At 43.3% G+C, this 19,795-nt stretch overlaps 1 protein-coding gene across 2 annotated transcripts in view; it reads left to right on the top strand.

Annotated features, from left to right (window-relative positions):
- Positions 1-2,357: 2,357 nt before the first annotated feature.
- LOC119389743 (procollagen-lysine,2-oxoglutarate 5-dioxygenase) overlaps positions 2,358-19,795 on the top strand; it is a 143,535-nt gene continuing 126,097 nt past the window's right edge. The window contains exons 1-11 of one of the 2 annotated variants that reach the window (XM_037657122.2): positions 2,358-2,495; positions 3,267-3,386; positions 3,474-3,571; positions 6,089-6,225; positions 10,876-10,990; positions 11,517-11,562; positions 12,696-12,719; positions 13,779-13,891; positions 15,397-15,460; positions 18,247-18,344; positions 19,121-19,219. In XM_037657122.2, coding sequence (XP_037513050.1) covers positions 2,408-2,495; positions 3,267-3,386; positions 3,474-3,571; positions 6,089-6,225; positions 10,876-10,990; positions 11,517-11,562; positions 12,696-12,719; positions 13,779-13,891; positions 15,397-15,460; positions 18,247-18,344; positions 19,121-19,219 — 1,002 coding nt within the window. In that variant the 5' untranslated portion in view covers positions 2,358-2,407. The remainder of the gene's footprint in view (positions 2,496-3,266; positions 3,387-3,473; positions 3,572-6,088; positions 6,226-10,875; positions 10,991-11,516; positions 11,563-12,695; positions 12,720-13,778; positions 13,892-15,396; positions 15,461-18,246; positions 18,345-19,120; positions 19,220-19,795) is intronic. The other variant, XM_037657123.2, reaches the window with a different exon arrangement.

Raw genomic sequence — 19,795 nt, 5'->3', positions numbered from 1 at the left:
TCCACTGGCAGTGGCGTAAATCCAGAAAAATCACAAGAGGACACACACGTCAGACCAGCGGCCATTTTGTTTTTATACGTAAGGGTTGTATTTTTATTTCCACAAGAATTCAACCATGCTTTGAAATAAAATTTTAAAAACGAGCATGGGGTCCCAGCTCGAGCGATTGCATTGTTATATTCTGTCTTCTTTGAACCGCTCGAACGGCTTTTGCGATTTTTATCGTCTGACACATCTGAGGGGTACTGAACAGAGGCACACACTAAAAAATAATCAGCCTTTAAAAAACGTTGAATGCGCTATACTTAACTGTCAAGCAATTCAAATATATGATGTTTTAAAGCTAAATCGCAAGGTGGGACACTTGCAAGAGGTGTCCCCTCCAGCCTGAACACAAGGGGGGTCAGGACCAGTCAGGAGTCAGGACCCCCTAATCCCCTTGATTTACGCCAATGCACACACACACACACACACACACACACACACACACACACACACACACACACACACACACACACACACACACACACACACACACACACACACACACACACACACACACACACACACACACACACAAACACACACACACACACACACACACACACACACACACACACACACACACACACACACACACACACACACACACACACACATCACACACACACACACACACACACACACACACACACACACACACACACACACACACACACACACACACACACACACACACACACACACACACACACACACACACACACACACACACACACACACACACACACACACACACACATGCAACAATTGATGAACACTAGCTCTGGAAAGACCAAGGCTTTGAAAAAGCACACAATATAGTTTCTGCTAGTAGTTCGCGATCCTTCTATTTAAACCAAAGCCGACGAAGCGGATGCAATAAATAACGTTTGGGGCACTCGATAATTCCCCAGCTAAGCGCTTCATAACTTGCTCGTCCTTCAACTGTGGTTGATACAACGAAGGCAAGCGGGTTACATGCGAGAGTATGCGGCACCTGATTGCCATCGCCGCTCGCGAGCCGTCAAGTGCAACGAGAGACGTTTTGAGTTTCCTTGGTTCGCTGCTGGGATTGCTATCTTTTTATTTCGCAGCGCGCGGCCTTGCTTTTGGGTTTTTGTTTCAGAGAGGTCTCTGGCTGGGTCACGTAACCACCGACAAGAAGTTGCGAAGCTGTCTTTCGAGAAGTCGTATCCGCACGCCTGTAGCTGCGCAATGTGGCTCTCATTCAGGGGGAGTCGGTGAGGGGGGTTACGGGGACGCCCCCCCCCCCCCCCATACGCACACTTCAGTAAAAAAATCTTGGCGCCGCCCCTGCTCTCATTTTGTGATCTAAGTTCTCAGAGAATTGAATATCCACTTATATGCTGTAACCCTTGTAGAGTACATATAATTAAATTTGTCAGCCACTGCTAAGCCCAGACCCAGAAGTGCAACTCCAAGTCCTTCGGCAAGCCGAGGGTGCCGCCAGAGCTCAAGGACTCATGGCTGCCACCTAGGGAAGGGAGCCCATCCCTCAAATCTTGCCGTCCTAAATAAAAGTTATTTCCTCCTCCCTGTCAGCGAAGGAGTGTCTAGTATCTAGCGACTTGCTGCTGCCGAAAGAGTTGTATAAACGAGATATGCACACTTCCTTCCAAGTGTGACACTTAATTGTCAGTTAGCGTTGGTCCTGCATCCCTGGACTTCACATAGCATATAATAAGAAATAAAAACATACGTTTTCAAAGCCGACATCCAGTGGTATTACACACAGATCATTTTTAAATGTATATGTTTTTTTTTTAGTTCTACAAGCACTTTGTGATCTGTGTGGAAGTCAATGAAATGCTCTCAGAGATTTCAAAGCTCAACGTCCCATGCGCCAACATGACAAACTTAGGAAAAACAAGGACAAACAGGGTAACTACATTTGCGTTCGTCTCTTGGTAAGAGTGCGGGCATGACTTTTGGAAGCGAATTGCTTGAGTCTTGTGCAGGGTTCCGATCGCAAACATATGCGCCACGACACAATGCCAACTTGAGCGGTGATGTGGGCCGCCGGCGCGCGCCGCACCCTTGCAACACGCCTCGTTCTAGACGAGGCCGTCTAGGAAGATGTAAGCGACGGAACATGGGAGGAGGCTTGGAGAGAGTGGCTCGAATCGAAGCCGTACAAGGCGAGAAGCAAAATAATAAGACAAATTGCTACAACGCCAGCAGTGAAAGTTGATGGGCAGCAAAAAAGAAGCTGAGGAGGGGAGTGGCGCCTTTGGAGCCTGCGGAAGAGAAGGGATGGAGAAGAGAGGGAGAGAGAAAGCGCGCCGCTTTCGTTCGCCGCCGCGCAGAAGGGAAGGGACCACCGCCTCGCCTGTCCCGTTTCAAAATGGCCGCGCCATGGCTGGTGGTCATCGCCTTCTTAGCAACTTTCTCGGGTCACGCGGTCGCTGATGAGGATTCTCAAGGCAAAACAGGTACGTGAATCGATTGGCAATGAAACGCGGTTGCTCCTCGATCACTACGGCACGTGTTAGAGGTTTCCAACACGTTTAACGGAACGCATATCTCGCTCGAATGTGTGTGTGTCCGGAGTACGGATAGAGTGTGCGGAGGCGGTTGTTTATTCTTCGCGGCCTGCATAAATGGCATAACTTCCAAGTTTTAACTGGCAGTAAGCTTTTCTACGAGTGTTCAACCGTTAAAAGCAATATATTAATTGCTACTCGCGCATCTTCCTGTACGACACAGCTAGCTGAGAGATGAGCGCACGTAGTATGTGTCGCTGCGTGGACGTAGCTTCAACGGAGCTGCGTTTATTCAACTTCGTGCGTTCTTGTCATCGATATTTTTGCAGTGCCGAAACGGTCAGTTACACGGGTACTTTTAAAGTTGTCTGCCTTTTTACTGAGCTCCTTCGCGCCGAATCACTTCGCGATCTCGATCTTTCGTTGCACGTACCGCACGTAAAAGTTCCGGGTTCGTCCCGGGCGCGTACATGCGATTGAAACAATGCGGATCTTTGTTTTGTGTCGAAGTTATGATCTGTTGTCTAGTAAAGAATGCTTTACAAGGGCAAAACAAATACGATCAGCCGCTCGAGGGAAACGCGCTGTGTTTCGTTTTTTGAGTTTCGTTTTGGTGACAGTTTTGCGGCTACCGATTGTGAAACGCGTCCGGAAGCGGGGAGAAAAAAAAAATAGAAGAGAGAAAGAAAACAGAGTTGCTTATGTGTTTACGTATGCCAGGTTTCTGCAACGTTGCCGCCGACAGCGAGGGCCAAGGCATTGCCTGCCAGCCTCCTGTGGATGCCAACGAGCATGTCAAGTCAGTTTACGTCGCAAACGATTCTGAATCAGTGAAACCCGGTGAGCACTTCACTTTCTTTAGCATTATTGGGCGAAAGGGCTTTTTCCGCCGTGTGACTAAATTGCGTGTTTGCTTTTGCGTTCCAGGCACTCACCGGCTAGTGATATTCACTGTCGCTAGTGACGAGACGGATGGTTTTAAGCGTTTTGCTCGCTCCGCTAAAATATATGGCCTCGAACCAAAGGTAAGTTCCACTCGTTGTCTTTGTCGGGATGAGATCATGCATTGATGTAACCGAAGTGAATTGACATGTGCATATGATATGCATACTATTTATATCCGCGTATTTTTCACTACAATGCTAGCGCACCACATTTCTTTTTTTTAAATATAATTTTAAAGCACATGTAACCATGCACACTCCTTATATAGTACCCATTGTAGAAGTATTTAAAACAAGTTGATTTGGTGTGTAATTGAACATAGACACGTATGTTAAAAAAAGAAGTAGCAGATTACAATTAACTTCATTCAAAAAGGCAATTTGTTATGGTTCCCACAAGGGCAGTTCGGGAATTGCTGAAAACTAAGATTACTTCCACATTACTTATGTACAAACTTTTATTAACGCTGAACAGGTACAGAAAATAGCTGGTCTGACACTTGCACGTGTCCTCTGCAGCCTTACACACGTTTATTATATATCTTCAATAACAATTGCTTTGTGTACTCCTTGCTGGTAATCTTCCCTCATTTTCTTGTAACTACATCAACAGCAACACCGAAGACTCGTTCAGTGCATACAGAAGAGGGACAGGTGGCTTTGTAATGTATAAACACTATGCCCTTGCTCAAAGTAACTGCTACTTGGTGCAACAACGCTTGTGTTTGGGTCAACTTTGAAGCAGATCACTTCTTGTTACTGATGCTCTTAGATGGTACTGCTCCTAGAGCCAGCAAAAAGTGCAGAAATTGATCCATAGGCGATCTCTTGGCATCAACTGTCCAAAAGTGGGGTCGCTATTCAGACATATAACACCACATGTTCATTTTTGATGGCCAACATCCAATTGAGTGTTACAATATCAGAAAACAATGCTGAGTGCCTCGGTTTGCCTCTTTGGACATGCGCATTTGCAAGTGGGCTGCATGACATGGCTGTCAGTGTTCTGCGGTAGTCCTCACCAAATTGAAGTGCTCAAAGTTGCATTTCCTCTTACAGCTTGTCTCATCAATAAGGCAACTGGTTATATCTAACAGCGAAAAAGAAGTAATCGATACATTACGAAAGTATCAGAAAGTGTAATAGATTACAATCTGCTTAGTTTATGATCTGTCCCTATAATGTAATTTGTCTGCTGAATTGACACGCAGCTACCAACCAGCTCATAAGGAAACAAGATATTTCTATGCATTTCTGACCAATTTCATTATGAACTTTCTTTATCACACACAGTGCAGTTTAAGCAGTGCTTAAAGTGCATATTTCGGATGAGCAATTAAGATTACCTACACTTAGAACTGTTTGACACATGCTCATATGGTAGGAAATGTGGAAACCTGTGGCGTGATCTTGTATGCATTCTTAAATGGAACAGAGGCGTTCCGTTCTATCCAGCCGTAAGCGATTGGTCAATGTGAACCGTGACGGATGTCACAGCCCTACATTGACCAATCGCATGCGGCTGGATAGAACGGACCACCTCCGTTCCATTTAAGAACGCGTACAAGATCGCGCCACTGTATTGCTTGCTTTTTTGGAGGTCATGTGAGCACACTATGGGCAGGGCTTTTGATTGGTTGGAATGAGAAGTGGGTTGTCGAGACTAGGTTCCTGTGAACCGTAGCATATTTTGTTGCTTTCATTGGTGCAGTAGCAGCATTCAATCCAGAATCAATATGCGTGTGCAGTTCCAGTTGAATTAGGCTGTTGTTTAACTGAGAAACTTTTCTAAAGCATAACCCAGCGGTGGCACCAGGACTTTTTTACTCAGGGAGGGGGGGGGCACCCATGACAAGTGAGTTTCTTTGGGGTGGGCAGGGAGGCTGGGAACTTATGCACTGTGGAATCACAGATAGGTGAGCGAGTTCGTTTGGGTTCATAACGAAGGGACAAGGGGGCAGCACTAGAACGAATACAAAGCATGTATCTCGTCCTTTGTATTCGCACTAGTGCTGCCCCCTTGTCCCTTCATTACGCACTGTTGTTTGAATATGTTTGTTCTTGTGGTGGGGAGGGGCAAAGGGGGCACAGGCGGAAATCTTAAGGGGGCAGCTGCCCCCTTGTTCCCCCCCCCCCCTGGTGCTGCCCTTTGCATAACCTGAATAGAAAGTGAAACCGTAAGGCTAGAGTGAAAAGTGAACGGGGAGAATTAAAAAAAGGAGCACTTTCACACACCACTCACTAACACGCAGTGCTGACGTGGTTCGCGTTCACATGACAGCTGTATTGTGCATCAGCATGGCTAGCTCGGCAAGTTGGTTAATAATGTGATTGTTTATGGGATATGTATAATAGAATACTCAAAAGGATCAGGCACACACTCTACGTGCACGGTGTGTCTCATTTTCCTATTCTATTGCCCAAACCAATCATACATTAAGTCATTTGTATGCTGCCCTAATGCTCTTGTTTTGTTGTTTATGTGGTCGATTAGTTTGTATGCATAGTCCAGGAAATGGATCCTGCCCCAATGATATGTGTGCATGTATTTGTTTACACTTATGTGAGAAATGATATTTTACTCATTACAACTTTCAGATTCTTGGAATGCACGAAGACTGGCTTGGTGGTGACATGGCTAAAGGCATGGGAGGTGGCTACAAAGTCAGGCTCCTAAAGAAGGCACTGGAGGATTACAAGGATGACGTGGCAACATTAATCATGTTTGTTGACAGGTGAGATGTTCACTCACTTGACGCTTCTGCTAGGATGATAGAAACACTACCACTGCAGTTAGATATTCCATGTGAAGTGTACTTCAAGCATTGAGAGGAATTCATTAGACAATTAAAGTAACAGGAGCCAAAATTACAGTAAGCGGACTTGACTTTGTCAGGATGTGACAGTAACACACATTTTGAACAGAACATATAAGCAGTTTTGATTAATAGGGTCCTGAACCACTTTTCCAACTAATCATCGAATGGCCGCAGTATCGAAGATTTTACTGCCTCACGAATTGATTTCCGCAAAAGTTTTTCGAATCCATCAAGAATGAGCGGAGTTACAGGGATTTTTCGCGCGCTTCAAGCGCTTTCTCTCTTCTCTCATCTGTACGGGCGCACTGGGAGCTACACAGGGAGAAATGATATGGGTAAAGAAGCTATGTCAGCACGTTTTACACAACGTGATCGCACTCTATCATTGTGATTCCTTTGCACGTTAGTGCTGCTAATGTGAATTTTAGCACACTATAGAGCACAGCGGTGGCACATGGTGACAACATATTGCAAGAAGCGCAACTGATCCAAACACTGCTCCTGATTTATGTCAGCTATCAGCCAACATAGCAGCAATCTGTTTGCTGACGTCAGAGAACAGGCGTCCACAGCTCCGAAGTGAGTGAAGTGTGAGCCTCTGTATGAAGGGAGAGCACTTCAGAAAGTGGCAACTTTGTGCTCTGCTTGTAAACTCTATGTGCTGTGCACGACTACAAAATTTTGCTGAACTGTTCACAGCAGTGTTTGCTGTTCGTGGGATGTGTTGTTTCACCAAGCCCCAGGGGTGGTTCATGACCCCTTTAAAAGGGCCTTGCAACACTTTTCGAAGTTATCATCGAATGACCTCACTATCGGAGTTGAATCCTGTTTTGCTGTTTCAAGCCTTGCGCCGCTTATTGCAAATGTAGCCAATTTTTTCTGCTTGGGGTAGGGTGCATGCACTGGGGCATCTTGAAAAAGGCGAATTGACAGCATTTTCTAGGCCTGTTCAAATAGTGTTACGGGGCCCCTTTGAATGCCACAGGTGAAAGTGTCAATGTAGAAGCTGGGATAAATGTTGTAATTGTGGCATGGAATTAAGAAGGAGTAAGCTCATTACCCAGTAGTTGACTTTCTTGCCCAGAGAATAAAGTGGAAGACATTGCGATGACCCTCTTGAGCAGCATAATACAGAAGTAAGATTAAGCCAGGTCCACTGGCTTTGTTAGTCAATTGAGAAAGCAGCTAACGTGAGATATTGTTTCATGCGAGAATTTGATTTTTGGATGGCATCGTTGCCAGAGCTGTGATATTTGACTTCAAGTATCCTGAACCACTCTCGGTCTTGATGAGAAAACACATTCCACTGATAGAAGGTGGAGCCGTGAACATCTCATCCATATATGTTTGACATGTGTGGCACATGGAGTTCACAAGTGGAGTGCAAAGTTGAACACCTTCTTTTGAAACAGAATAGTGGCGCTGCCGTCAGCGGCCTGCACCCGACATCAGCTAGCAGATTTAGGCAGAGAGCTGCCATTGACCAGTAGAGATTTAGTCTCCAGGCATGACGCTTGAATTCATCATATCCTATGTCCACAGCAGGATGAAGGCCTCTCCCATTGATTTCCAACCTACCCTGTCCTGCCTGAGTTGATTCCATCTTATGCCTCCAAATTTCTTAATTTCATCTCTCCATCTAACCCTCTGCAGTCTTCGGCTGCGCTTCTCGTCTCTTGGTATTCATTCTGAGGCTGTAACAGACCATCGGTTATCTGTCCTTCTCATGACGTGATGTTCCCAGGTTCATTTTTCCTCCTAATATCTGTCGAGGATATCGGCTACCCTTGTTTGTACTGTTCTATACACGGCTAATTTACTCTACTAACGAAACAGGCTGTAGTTACCGAAAGCCTGAACTTAGACTTTTGATCAAAATTGCACGTTTGCGAGAGAAACTGAGTGTCATCTTCCACATGGCCACGCCCACCCAGTGGAAATCAGGGCTGGGCAGAGATGCTCAGGAAGGTATTCTGGAATACAGATCTCGTAATACCAGTGCTGGAAGCCTAAAATTCAGAAACTGAGATACATTTGGTTTTGACGTAATGGGCTATTTAGGGGATACTTTGCAAAAACAGGAAAAAAGTATTCTGGAATACCGATGCTTGAATACAAATACTGGAACCATAGGCGTGCGCACAGGGGGGGCAGGGGGGGCGGCCTCCCCCCTTAATCATCTAAGAGGGGGAGGCGCAAAATCTGCTCCATACATTGACCCTTCTAGTCACCTAAGAGGGGGGGGGGGGGCGCAAAATCTGCCCCATACATGGACTTAGTAAAGTGGGGGGGCGCTGCGATGAACCTTCGCCCCCCCCCCCCTGATGGGAAACCGTGCGCACGCCTATGATTGGAACCCTTCTCTATTTCAGGGACCCTGATGATCCCCAAAGACATTTATCAAGTGCAGCACAAAGTTGTGAATAATGTTACAGTGCATTGAAACTTGCAAGTCAAGCATATCGCTCGAGTCAGGCACGTAGGCAAGGGGGGGGCCCGGGGGGCCCGGGCCCCCCCCCCGAAATTCGTCCAGCCTTTTATATTCCCGGGCAACTTTTTTTTCTTTTTGCCATGAAAAGACTTTCTTTCGAATAATTAGGCCTTGGGCCCCCCCCCGAAAAAAAATCCTGGCTACGTGCCTGGCTCGAGTAATTTATTAGTTACACTTATTTTACACACGAGATCTGTTTTGCTGAGAATTTTGTTGCGTTAATTTGGACCTACGTCTTCTCCTTCTCAGTAACGTCAGATTTAAAAATTTTTGTTCAGATTCCCCGAGGACACTAACCGAATTGATCAACTGTAACATAACTTACATCAGCACCATTACGTTGTGACATGTTCATACCACGATCATAATATCTTCTTTTTTTTTTTCACCTTCTCCTTTCCTGCCCTCCTCCTCCTAGGGCCTTTCTGTCCTCAATCCCCTCTCCCTATACAGAGTAGCATGTAGGCGCCTTTATATACGCCGGCAGAATTCTTTGTTTTTCATTAGAGAGCTTTCTCTCTCTCTTTAAACAACAGCAGCTTCTCAACTGGGCTATCTTTTATACAGCATCGGTTCGGCCTCAACACATGACTCGTGCACTCGCAAAAAGGCTGGCTGTCCGCAGAAAAATTAAAGCTGCTGCACCAGCCTCGAGACAGAACAACATTCATTTGCAGAGGCCGACAATACTGCCTCTGCGATTCTGCCGTCAGCGATGTCGGGCGCTTTACCATGTGGCCCATTCTGCGAGTGTGGGGCATCCTTTGCGCCCTCCCAGTCTTGCCAACCGGTAGTGCATCTATATGCTTGGCTTAGACCAAAATGTCTTCCTTACCCTCTTGGAAACACGTCAGTGCAAAGTAACGAGATACCCATGCCCCGCAAAGTACTATCGCGATATAATCAATACATCATAAAAGTATTTCACTACTGAGATACAAATGCATTTTTGAAATGTATCTCGATACAGAAATACAGATACTCAAAAGTATCTCTAAGACAATATCGTGATAGGCTTTTATCATGATACTGCCCAGCCATGGTGGAAATTAAATAGCAGTGCCAGTCTCCTCAGAGCAGAGGAAACTTAGCAGGAATAGGAAAGGTAAACACAATATTCATGGTATCTCTACTTATGTAGGTCCGTTTAACCCTTTGAGACGCTATGTACACTATTGTGTACACCACTTGTTTTTGCTATTTATGTCGCCTATGGGCTAAGAAAGAGCAAGGCATATTGAGCTTTGAATTAATTGAACCTCCTGCATAATAAATTTTTCTTCATCGAACTTCATTTTGCAGCATATTGCTGCATATGATCACTTTGCTGAAGACACTACACTGTTCGATGAGTCGTTCAACGTGTCGCTTCCTGTGAGCCTTGTGAAAAGTATAATTTTTCTTTTTTCAAAATGGACATAACCAAAAAATGAATTTGCACTATATTTCCAGCCTGAGATTTCCTTCTATTTATGCCAAAATAGCGCATGAATGACTTCAGGGTAAATAGATATTTAATTACAACTCAATTAAGTTTAGTAACTATAACACGCATAAATTAGCGTATTATGACATTATTTTTGTTGCAATAGAATACTGAGTGCCTTGAAATAAAGCTGTACCGATTTGACACATTTACAGGCAGTTCTTCATAGGTGGCGTCTGAAAGGGTTAAGAAATTATTTTGGTAATATATTTCTTGGATGCATTCTACTCGTTCTAAAATGCTTCTCACGCTTTGAAGTGAGATGATTCAGGGTCCCTTTAATGGGGATTTGTTGTGTACATAGTGCTGTAATGTACATTTGGCTCCAAAATATAAAGAGACCACTAGGTCGAGAAAGCTTTGAATTTCCCGGGAATTTGCAACTGTATTTGGATGAACTGCACAGCACATGCTAGAGCATTTTAGAACAAACCAGAAATCTAGAATCAAGGCTGCCTTATGAAGCGGCGGGAATATTCAGGTTTCTCTAATATGACTCATGGTCTCTAAACTTTTGATGCTCACTGTACATGCTACCGTGCTTTTTCTATGGCAACTTCTCATAAAAGGATAAATGCCCTCTTTCTAGTTATGATGTCATATTCAGTGCCGGCGAAGATGAAATACTCCGGAAGTTCTACAAATTCAACGCCAATGTTGTGTTTTCTGCCGAGGGCTTTTGCTGGCCGGACAGAAGTCTTGCGGTGAGTGTATGAGTGTATAAAGCGATGGGATGTTCGTGAGTGGCTCTCACCTTATTACTCTTTGAACAAATCTTCTTTGGAGCCACACATGTGATGTTATTGTTGCTTGAGTGCCTTTAAAATGATGAGATGGTATACTGTTGTGGTTGCTTTTGTTTGATTTTGGTCTATGATTATAAAGTTTATTTTCTTAAAAGCAGTGGGGCTTTAATCTTTTGAAATATGGTTAGGGTTGACAGCAGAGGAATGAAGGCACAAACTGAACTAACAGAAACATACATTAAAGCTTTTTCAATTAAAGGAGACCAAATAAAAAATTTACTCTAATCTTATATTTGAGCACTTGTGGAGGGGGTCGGTTTACATTGTCATTAACAGTGCTACAACAAAAGGGAATAGTATTTAAGCACTAATGCTGCAAAGTGTTCCAAAACTACCATGCATCACAGAGCAATGAATTGTTCCAACACTTTTGGTCAGCATGCGGCATTATGTCTGAATGATTGATTTCCTTTTTTTCGTGCAGGAAGCTTATCCAAGAGCAAATGGGGAACGTTTCTTGAATTCAGGAGGTGAGACTTTGTTTCCATTGCATTTAATTAATTAACTTCTATTCATTTGAAAATGTGAGAAAAATTTCAGAACCACTGTTCCATTATGCTTTTTAGTTATATGTTACATTAATCGTTAGCGTCTTTTAAAACATAAGAGCCTCATGAAAACAGAATACATATGCATTTTAGTTTCGCTATCTAGTTTTCCTTTCTAGTTTCTTTGGACAAAGGTGCTGTTCTTTATATTTTGCTGCCTGTGCACCTAACTTACAATTGTCTGCATGGTTATTTATGCAACATTTTCTTCTAATAAATGACAGTCATCCTTGCCATAAACAAGAGCTGTTCATGAATCATTTGTGTTGCCTCATTGCATTTTCAGTTAAAGGGAAAGTTATTAGATTTGTAGTGAAACTTGCTGGTTTACGTTAGGATTACTTGCAAACTTTTTCAGCAAAAGTAAAGTGGTAAATAAATTTTTAAGTGGATTTGCTTGGACAAAGGAAGTACTCACACAACTTTGCTTAAGCTAGCTCAAGTTTTATTCATAATAGAATAACAAGGCTGTCTGTAAGGAGACAAATCATGAAAGCCGGCCTTTGTGAAAGTGAGAGTTTGGTTCCTGTATGCCTTTTGGATATATCATATAAACTTCACAAGACTGTAAGCCTTCGGTTGAACTATTTGGTATCAAGTTAGGTTTGATTCAACATAAAAGCGTGGAATTGTACTCTGATGTAGATCAAAACACGTGAAACACTTTTCTTGTGTTCAGTTTTGTAGAGCTCTAAGTAAAGTAGTTTGGACAATCCTGTTAGTGTGAATGTTGTGAAAGATTGGTCTGTCGTACACAATCACCACATGTTCTAAAATAGTTATTCGAAGTTGACGACTTTTGCAGCACACACGGTTTTCAGATATGTTCTTTTCAGAACACATTGTGTATCTCGAGAGCTGTGTGAATCTCTTTTCTTCTGAGCTTATCGCTCTGTTTTGCGAGTGTGTGTAGCGTAAATTGGGAATGATTTGGTCGAGCGTGAATACATCAATTCGTACATGCAACCGTGTACGTACCAGAGCATTTTGCTTTGCCCACATTGCTTATTCTTATTTTGTGCTATTCTTTGGTGCGAATGGCCCTAACTCCCTAGCTTGCCCCGATTTCTCATTCGCAGGTGAGTAATGCGCTGAGCATGCATACACACGAGATCTGTCTCAGATTGCTATCAGTGAGCACCAATCTAAAGAGCACGGATAAACCTGATTCAAATTTGTGATGTTCCTAAAGCAGGCACCTGCGAAGTGACGTTGAAGCTCTTGTTTTGTGCATTGAGGCTCCATTGTCCAGTGAGCTTTGTTTCGCCGCAAGGACATGTTGCTGCATCGTGCTAGCATGGCTTTGTGCTGTTGCATGTGCATTGTTTGAACTTACCTGAAACTGTTTTCTGCTATGTGTTGACTTTTCTTCCCACAAAGTGTGTTTCTTGTTCTGTGCTAAGATTATAACTTATTTTTGAAGATATATGTTTATGTATGACCTTGCAAGAGCTCACAGATGTTTTGCACGCAACAATGATTCTTTTCTAGACAAGCATGATTTAGTTGCTAAGGCATGTTAGAACTTGCAACAGTTTTAACCTATTTTCTATACAACAATGACCTATTGCATAATACGTTATTCCTAGACAGACATGGTTCAGTTCTTGTAGCTGGTTTGAATTGTACATTTCCAGTGTTTGTACCAAGTACACAGCAAACATGCAGGCTGATATTCATGACATTAAACATTTTATATTAATTCTAAATATTAATTCCAATCCCAATTCGAATATTAATTCTAAAGGCAGTGCAGCTTCCTCTGCTGAAAGAAGATAAGCCGCTATAACTATGATCACCACTCACTCTGCAAAGTATTCAGCACCAGCTGCTTCAGAGGCTTGATGCTACACAGAAAGACCTAAACAGCAGCGAAATTTCCATCGCTTCACTTCTTTTGTCAAAGGCCGTAAGCATTCAATTACCATGAATATAACATCTTTATAACGTCTGGAGAGTGCATAGTTCATGCATGTAAAAGTGGCCTTACGCATGTTGTGAATGAAAAGTATTGGCTATGCGACACAGCGTGCTCTGGTGTAGCAAGAACGGTTGCTTAGCTTTGGACGTTTCTTTTAGTTTGTGGCTTTGTCTTGTGTTTCGAAACGTGGTGATTCTTATCTTCTCTTTATTCCCAGGTTTCATCGGTTATGCCCGCCAGTTGTATAGCATTGTTTCTAGCTCCGATCTGGAAGACGATGCGGACGACCAGTTGTTCTACACAAAGATTTACCTCAATGAGGACCTTAGGGTGAGTGACCTTCTCAGCTCCTTACTTAGTCTGTTGCTTTCTAAGTGGCAGACCTACAACTAAATCTGTACAAATGAAATGGACACACAGCCAATGCTACACTCGATTGGCTTGGTGGCAGAGCCTAGCTGGTGCTCTGCCTTTCACTGCTGACATGAACTTTGTGTGGATGCACGCTATAAATAGACTAGTATTCCTTCGCAGTGATTGTGGGTATCCATTGATCTGACATTGCTATCTGTTGATCTGACAGTGCTTGACATAAATGTCATGCACTCTTTGTCGAATATATTTCATTGGGCACTGATTCGTGGTGACAGTTTCTCGTTGGTTTCATCCCATGCACCATTGCAGAGCGACACTTGTAACATGAATGGTGATGCTCCTCACCACACCCATATTGCAAGGCGCCTAACAGCCGCAAGGTGCCTAACAGCCGCTAATTCTGCCTAAGTTGCCTTGCATACCGCATCGCACCAACATTTCAAACCCGCACATTGTCTTAATGCCATCTGTGAAGTTCAAGTACAATGCTAAACCTTGACATGAGTGTCACTTTTTTGTCTATGTTGAATGTGAGACAAATATAGTTACATCTTTGAATTTGCACATGCACATGTTGAAGTGCAGTGTCCATATTTGTGGACACAAAGTTAAAGCCGCTTTATGAACTTGAAAAAAAAAAAAACACTCATTTTCAGTATTGTGACATACTTTAAATGCCTATGTTCACATTATCTGTGGAAACAAGAGGTGTGAGTTGCTGTTTTAATGCGATAGTGTTAAAGAGCTCGTTTTGCAGAAATTCCAGCGTCGCCGTTGTTGGTTATGAGGGAAAAATCAGTGTTGTCCGTGAGCGAAAATTCAAAATAGATGCAAATAAATAAATAGAACAAACTTCAGTTCGAGTGGGAATCGAACCCAGGCCTTCTGCATGGCAGGCAGGTGTTCTACCACGAAGCCACACCATTGCTTGGAACTGCTTCCAAAAAAACCTATATGAATGTAATGTAATGCAAGGGGTCTCCTTGACGCGTGTAATGTTGCATGGCAGAAGTGTAGAATCGCACCAGGTGTCAAGACAGTTGAATTGCACAACAAGGGAGGGGTTTAAAGGCCCACCCATTACAAAGCACTCAGACATTTAATCATCAACAACAGCAAAAGCATCAACAAAGTGGGCAGCAGCATAGGTTTGCGTGTTACCTTACGGACGCATAGTGAGTACTTCACTGATTCGCAAGAGGAAGAATTATTGTGTGGTGGGCACTTCGCAAATGTACTTGCAGTAGGCATGCTAGTATAGTTTTGAACGCCCAATGTTACTTGTACAGATGTTTCTTTTCTCGCGGTATGGTTGAGGTGTCCACCGAAATGCGAAGCGAGGTACCGATTGAGAAGGTGATGCGAACGGGGCCTGATTATGCTGTTGCATTCTACTCTTGAAGCGAAGCTCAAGTGTCCTACAACTTTTTCTTACCTTTGCATGATTATTCTGATTGCAGAGAAAATGGGGCATCAAGCTGGACCACAAAGCTGAAATTTTCCAGAATCTGAACGGAGCAGTAGGTGAGAGAGAGAGAAAAAAAAAAAGGATTTGCTCAAGGCTGACTGTGCCTTCCTCCAGTGGAGCAGTTGTAGTAACATTGAAGCTCAGTGAATGTGAATTACAGCAGAGTTGTTATGAACAAGGTTTGCCATGTGTCGTAGATAGAAAATTATCATCATGAACCAGCACGCGCTCAGTGACCTCCCAAGCATTCTTTACAGATGGTCAACAAGAGAAGCTGAAACACGTCCATAAGCTCTGCTGTGACCATGGTGTAGGAAGGAGAGGTGACACATCGGCTCGGAGGCGCAGCGGAGGAGCCGCGTCAAAAAGTTGTTCATGTTCGCCTTCTTTTCACCTGATGGCACTAGGCGCATGGAGGTCGGTAGAACGTGTGTAAAACTACTGGGCGCCACTTCACTTCGCTTTGTCTGTGACACCATGTTTCACGTTGAAACATCTTTTGTAGTGTTTTGTGAAACTATTCGTACTTCGTAACAGTTTTCTTTAATCCTGTGAACGTATGTGAGGTGTGCGGGCCCAGGGAGGAATGGGCAAGAAGTGTTTCGCCCCTTGTTGCACGACAGGGTACAAGTCGTGTACTGAGAAACTCTCATTGTTTTCCGCACCGAAATAGAGGAGCACCTTCGGGTATGGAAGGATGCCATACCTCACAAAGATCGCTTGCAGTCTACCAACCACCTCTGTGAAAGGCACTTTGAGCCACATCTGGTGACCAAAACCTTGGAGGCTTTCTACAGCGATAATGTCGGGGTTCACATGCCCCAGAAAGTGTTCTTCTCGAAAGATGCAGTGCCTGCTATATTTTCAGACTGCTCAAGCTATCTGTCGAAAAAGAGTGAAAAACGAAAGAGGCCAGCTGAGAGGCACGGCAACATCGCGCATTTCAAGAAGCAGCGCAAGAAAAGCCCCGATTGCAGTGACGCAGTTTTCGTTATGGATTCTGCGGGTGCGCTTAGTGATCGGTAGCCCCCGTTCACGTAGTGCCATCTATGAGCGCGTACATGAAACCGAACAAAATTTCGCCACTCTCGCTTGCCGCGTTGAGTCAGCTCTCCTTCCTATACTGTGGCTGTGACCCAGCCTTGCGCTACTTGGTGCAAGCTGCACTAATTTTATTGAAAACAAGGATTGAGATGCACATAAGTAAACATTAGAACATTTTTTTAATGTTATTCTATTTGTACAAAAGCTTCATTCTGTTTACTGGTTTCGGTCATAAACCTTTTCTTTCAAGCTTGCTCATGTTTATAATGGTATGTATAAGATAACTTACCCAAGGACCTTGGAGTTATCATAAATATCTGTTGTATATTTTCGGGAAGTGCTGTTGTGACAAGGAAACAGGCCTGTTTTAATTATTTGCCTCAAGTTTACTGAGGTGCATATTAGAGAGTTCTGGGCATTGTGTGCCGAAAATAGGGGATAAAACTACCAGGCGTACAAGCGAATCCAGCAACTATACAAAGGAACACAAGCGGGGTGTGGCACTGCCATAACATTGTGTACTGTTAGGTATGCAAATCTAGAGCTTCCTATCATATGGCAAGTTTCTTATTTGCAGAGGCTTCAGGAAAGGTTGTACAGTGTAGAAAATGGCACAAGGCAGACATAATGTACATACTGCTGGCTTTCTGTTCTTCAATACTTGTGTTGTCTGCATCTGATATCACTGGTGCTATTTTCTGTATTAAAGAAGATATATGTATTAGAAAGAAGGTAGGAGCACACATCCTTTCAAGCTCAGGAGTCCATATGACACTATTATTGCCCAGGGTCTATGGAAGGTTATGTGCCACATTCAATATCGCATGGCTTCTTTAGTAAAATGTATCAAGGATAAGTTTGTTAAAGGGATACTGAACAAAAACTTGAAAAAATGATGAGAGCATCGAAATTCCACTTGAAAGACTTGACTGTTCTGATAAACAGAGTTTATTTCACATATTTTGAACAGTTGGCTGTATTTTTGGAGGATTGTCAATGTGCCAGGCTGCATTTCGGCGGCCATGACGTCAGACGTCCTTGTGGCGGATGTAAGGTGCATGCTTTCCTGTCCTGCTGATTCCCTTTCTCCACTTCTCCTTTACATTTCACTCTCCCCCTTCCACAAATGTGCTGAGATGTGCCCCACCATTTTGGGGCTTTACCCACCGAGGGCATTGCTTGCTGCCGGTGTCGATTGTACTGGTTCTAGGAACTGTAGTACGAGAAGAGAGGGTTGAGAGACAAGGGCGACGGCTGGCAAGGTTGTCACGCTTGTTTCCATTGGCATTAACATCACCAAATGTTGCCTCCTCTAGTTCACGGCACAGTTGCTAGACGCGGCAGTTTGTGAAAAACGCACTAAATTAATTATTTTCCGCTAGTTTCTGCCTGAAATGAAGGTTGTGTCTGTCGATTTCAGCACCCAATCTTTCAATTTGACTGAAAATGTTGGCAGCAAAAAATTTTGTTATTCCTTTAACAACTTTTTAATGATTAACTAATACTGTGTGGTCAAGACAGTGGGAACAGCGTGGTGGAATGGGTACATGCTGGCAGTTTTTGAACCACAGTATACACGACATACTTTCAAGACCTGTGAGGAGTACAAGAATTTACCCACCAGTATTTTACCACAATTGGATTGAATATCGTGCTCATGTTGCCAGCGAGCTTTGTAAGGCTGGCTTTGTCAACAGCCAGAAACCTGCTCCTAGGTAATCTATTTCTTAAATTAGTATTTGGAAAGTACATTTTTTTAAATTGTTGTGGCCAATAATGAAGTACTCCTGCTCTGCAGGCGATGTTGAGCTACTGGGCTTAGACTCTGAGCCATACCTGCATAATTCTGCGTATGGGACGACGCCTTTGGTTATACATGGCAATGGGCCCAGCAAAGTATGTATCACACTTTTTGTTATTGATCACTCCTTTTGCATTGCAAGTCATTTTCATGTGGTCATTACAGTCTTACCACAGTGTAGGACAGGAAATAAATTTGTATTTACATCAATTGCCACTAGCACATCGAACTTGTCCCAGTATGGTGTATTCTTGAAGAGCTGATAGATTATGCATGCAATAACGTAAAAGAACAGAACTTTATGGTTTTGTGTGGTGCAGCATTTAGAGACATTGCTTGTCAAAATTTGCGTTCACTTCCACTGGAATTTACTGAAATGTGGTTATTTAATAATTTCTTCAGGATCACCTTGTTAGCTTTATACAATCGCTCCATGACAATGTTCAAGTTCATTGTACTTGATGCACATGAAATCTATGGAGAGATGTAATCTTAAAGCTTATGAAGAAAAAGTCATGGCCTCGCATCTTACGCAGGTAGCGTAAGTTTACAGGTAGTAATGCGAGTTGTGCACAAAGTGTGCTGTACTTATCACTTTCACAGTACAACTGAACTTGTTAAGCATATTCTCTTCGTAGTTGAGGACATACTCTAATACTGGGTACAAATGACGCATTCTGAGCAGCATGGCACCTTGATAAGAAATTCTGCGACTTGTGCAATCAAGTGGCTACTTGAGTAAATATACTTTTCAAAGTTTTGTGTGTTATGACGTGCGCACTTGCCGTGTCTGTTTCTGACAGTTGGACATAGTGTGACAATATCATGCCTTAAAAATTTTAAAATTTCTTCCTTTTCTCTGCTGGGGCAGGTCACATTGAACAACCTTGGAAACTACCTTGCCAAGTCCTGGAACGATATGGCTGGTTGCCGCGTTTGCTATGACACCTTCAGTCTTTCCGACAAGCTGGTTAGTGTTAATTCTTGGCTTTGCTTGCTCAACTTTATACGGCCAAAGTATTGTGTTTCGCTCCTTCTAATGCTTCATGCACATTTATTGATAATGGTTCACCATACAGATTCCAAGAATGTATGCCGTATATTTGTACCTGCTGTGGTAGCTTGTTGGCTAAGGTGTTTTACTGCTAAGCTAGAGGATGCAGATTTTATTGCTCACGGCGGCTGAAATTTTCTGGGGGGACGGGGTTAATGCAAAAGCACCCGTTTACTTAGGCTTGGGTGCTCACTATGGATACCCAAGTCGTGAAAATTAATGCCGAGTCCCCCCACTCAGGCCTGCCTCACATAATCATATTGTAGGTTTGCGTAAAACCTGAGAATTTTCAACTGTGTTTCTACAACACGTTTCTACTTTCTGAAGTTGTGAACACAAAAATGCAGTTGGAAAGAAGCACTTATATAAGCTAAGCTCAAGTTCTCGGTTCTGTACGATTGTGCACCTTTTCACTTTTGCACAAAAAAAAAGAAAGGTCCTCAATACCAGTCTCGACAAAATTGACATTTCTCTTATGAAAAACCAGAATTC

This window comes from Rhipicephalus sanguineus, chromosome 4, assembly GCF_013339695.2.
Source record: "Rhipicephalus sanguineus isolate Rsan-2018 chromosome 4, BIME_Rsan_1.4, whole genome shotgun sequence".
NCBI classification, from domain to species: domain Eukaryota; kingdom Metazoa; phylum Arthropoda; class Arachnida; order Ixodida; family Ixodidae; genus Rhipicephalus; species Rhipicephalus sanguineus.
Note: the sequence above shows the minus strand (reverse complement) of the source record. Positions and strands in the feature narration are given on the sequence as shown.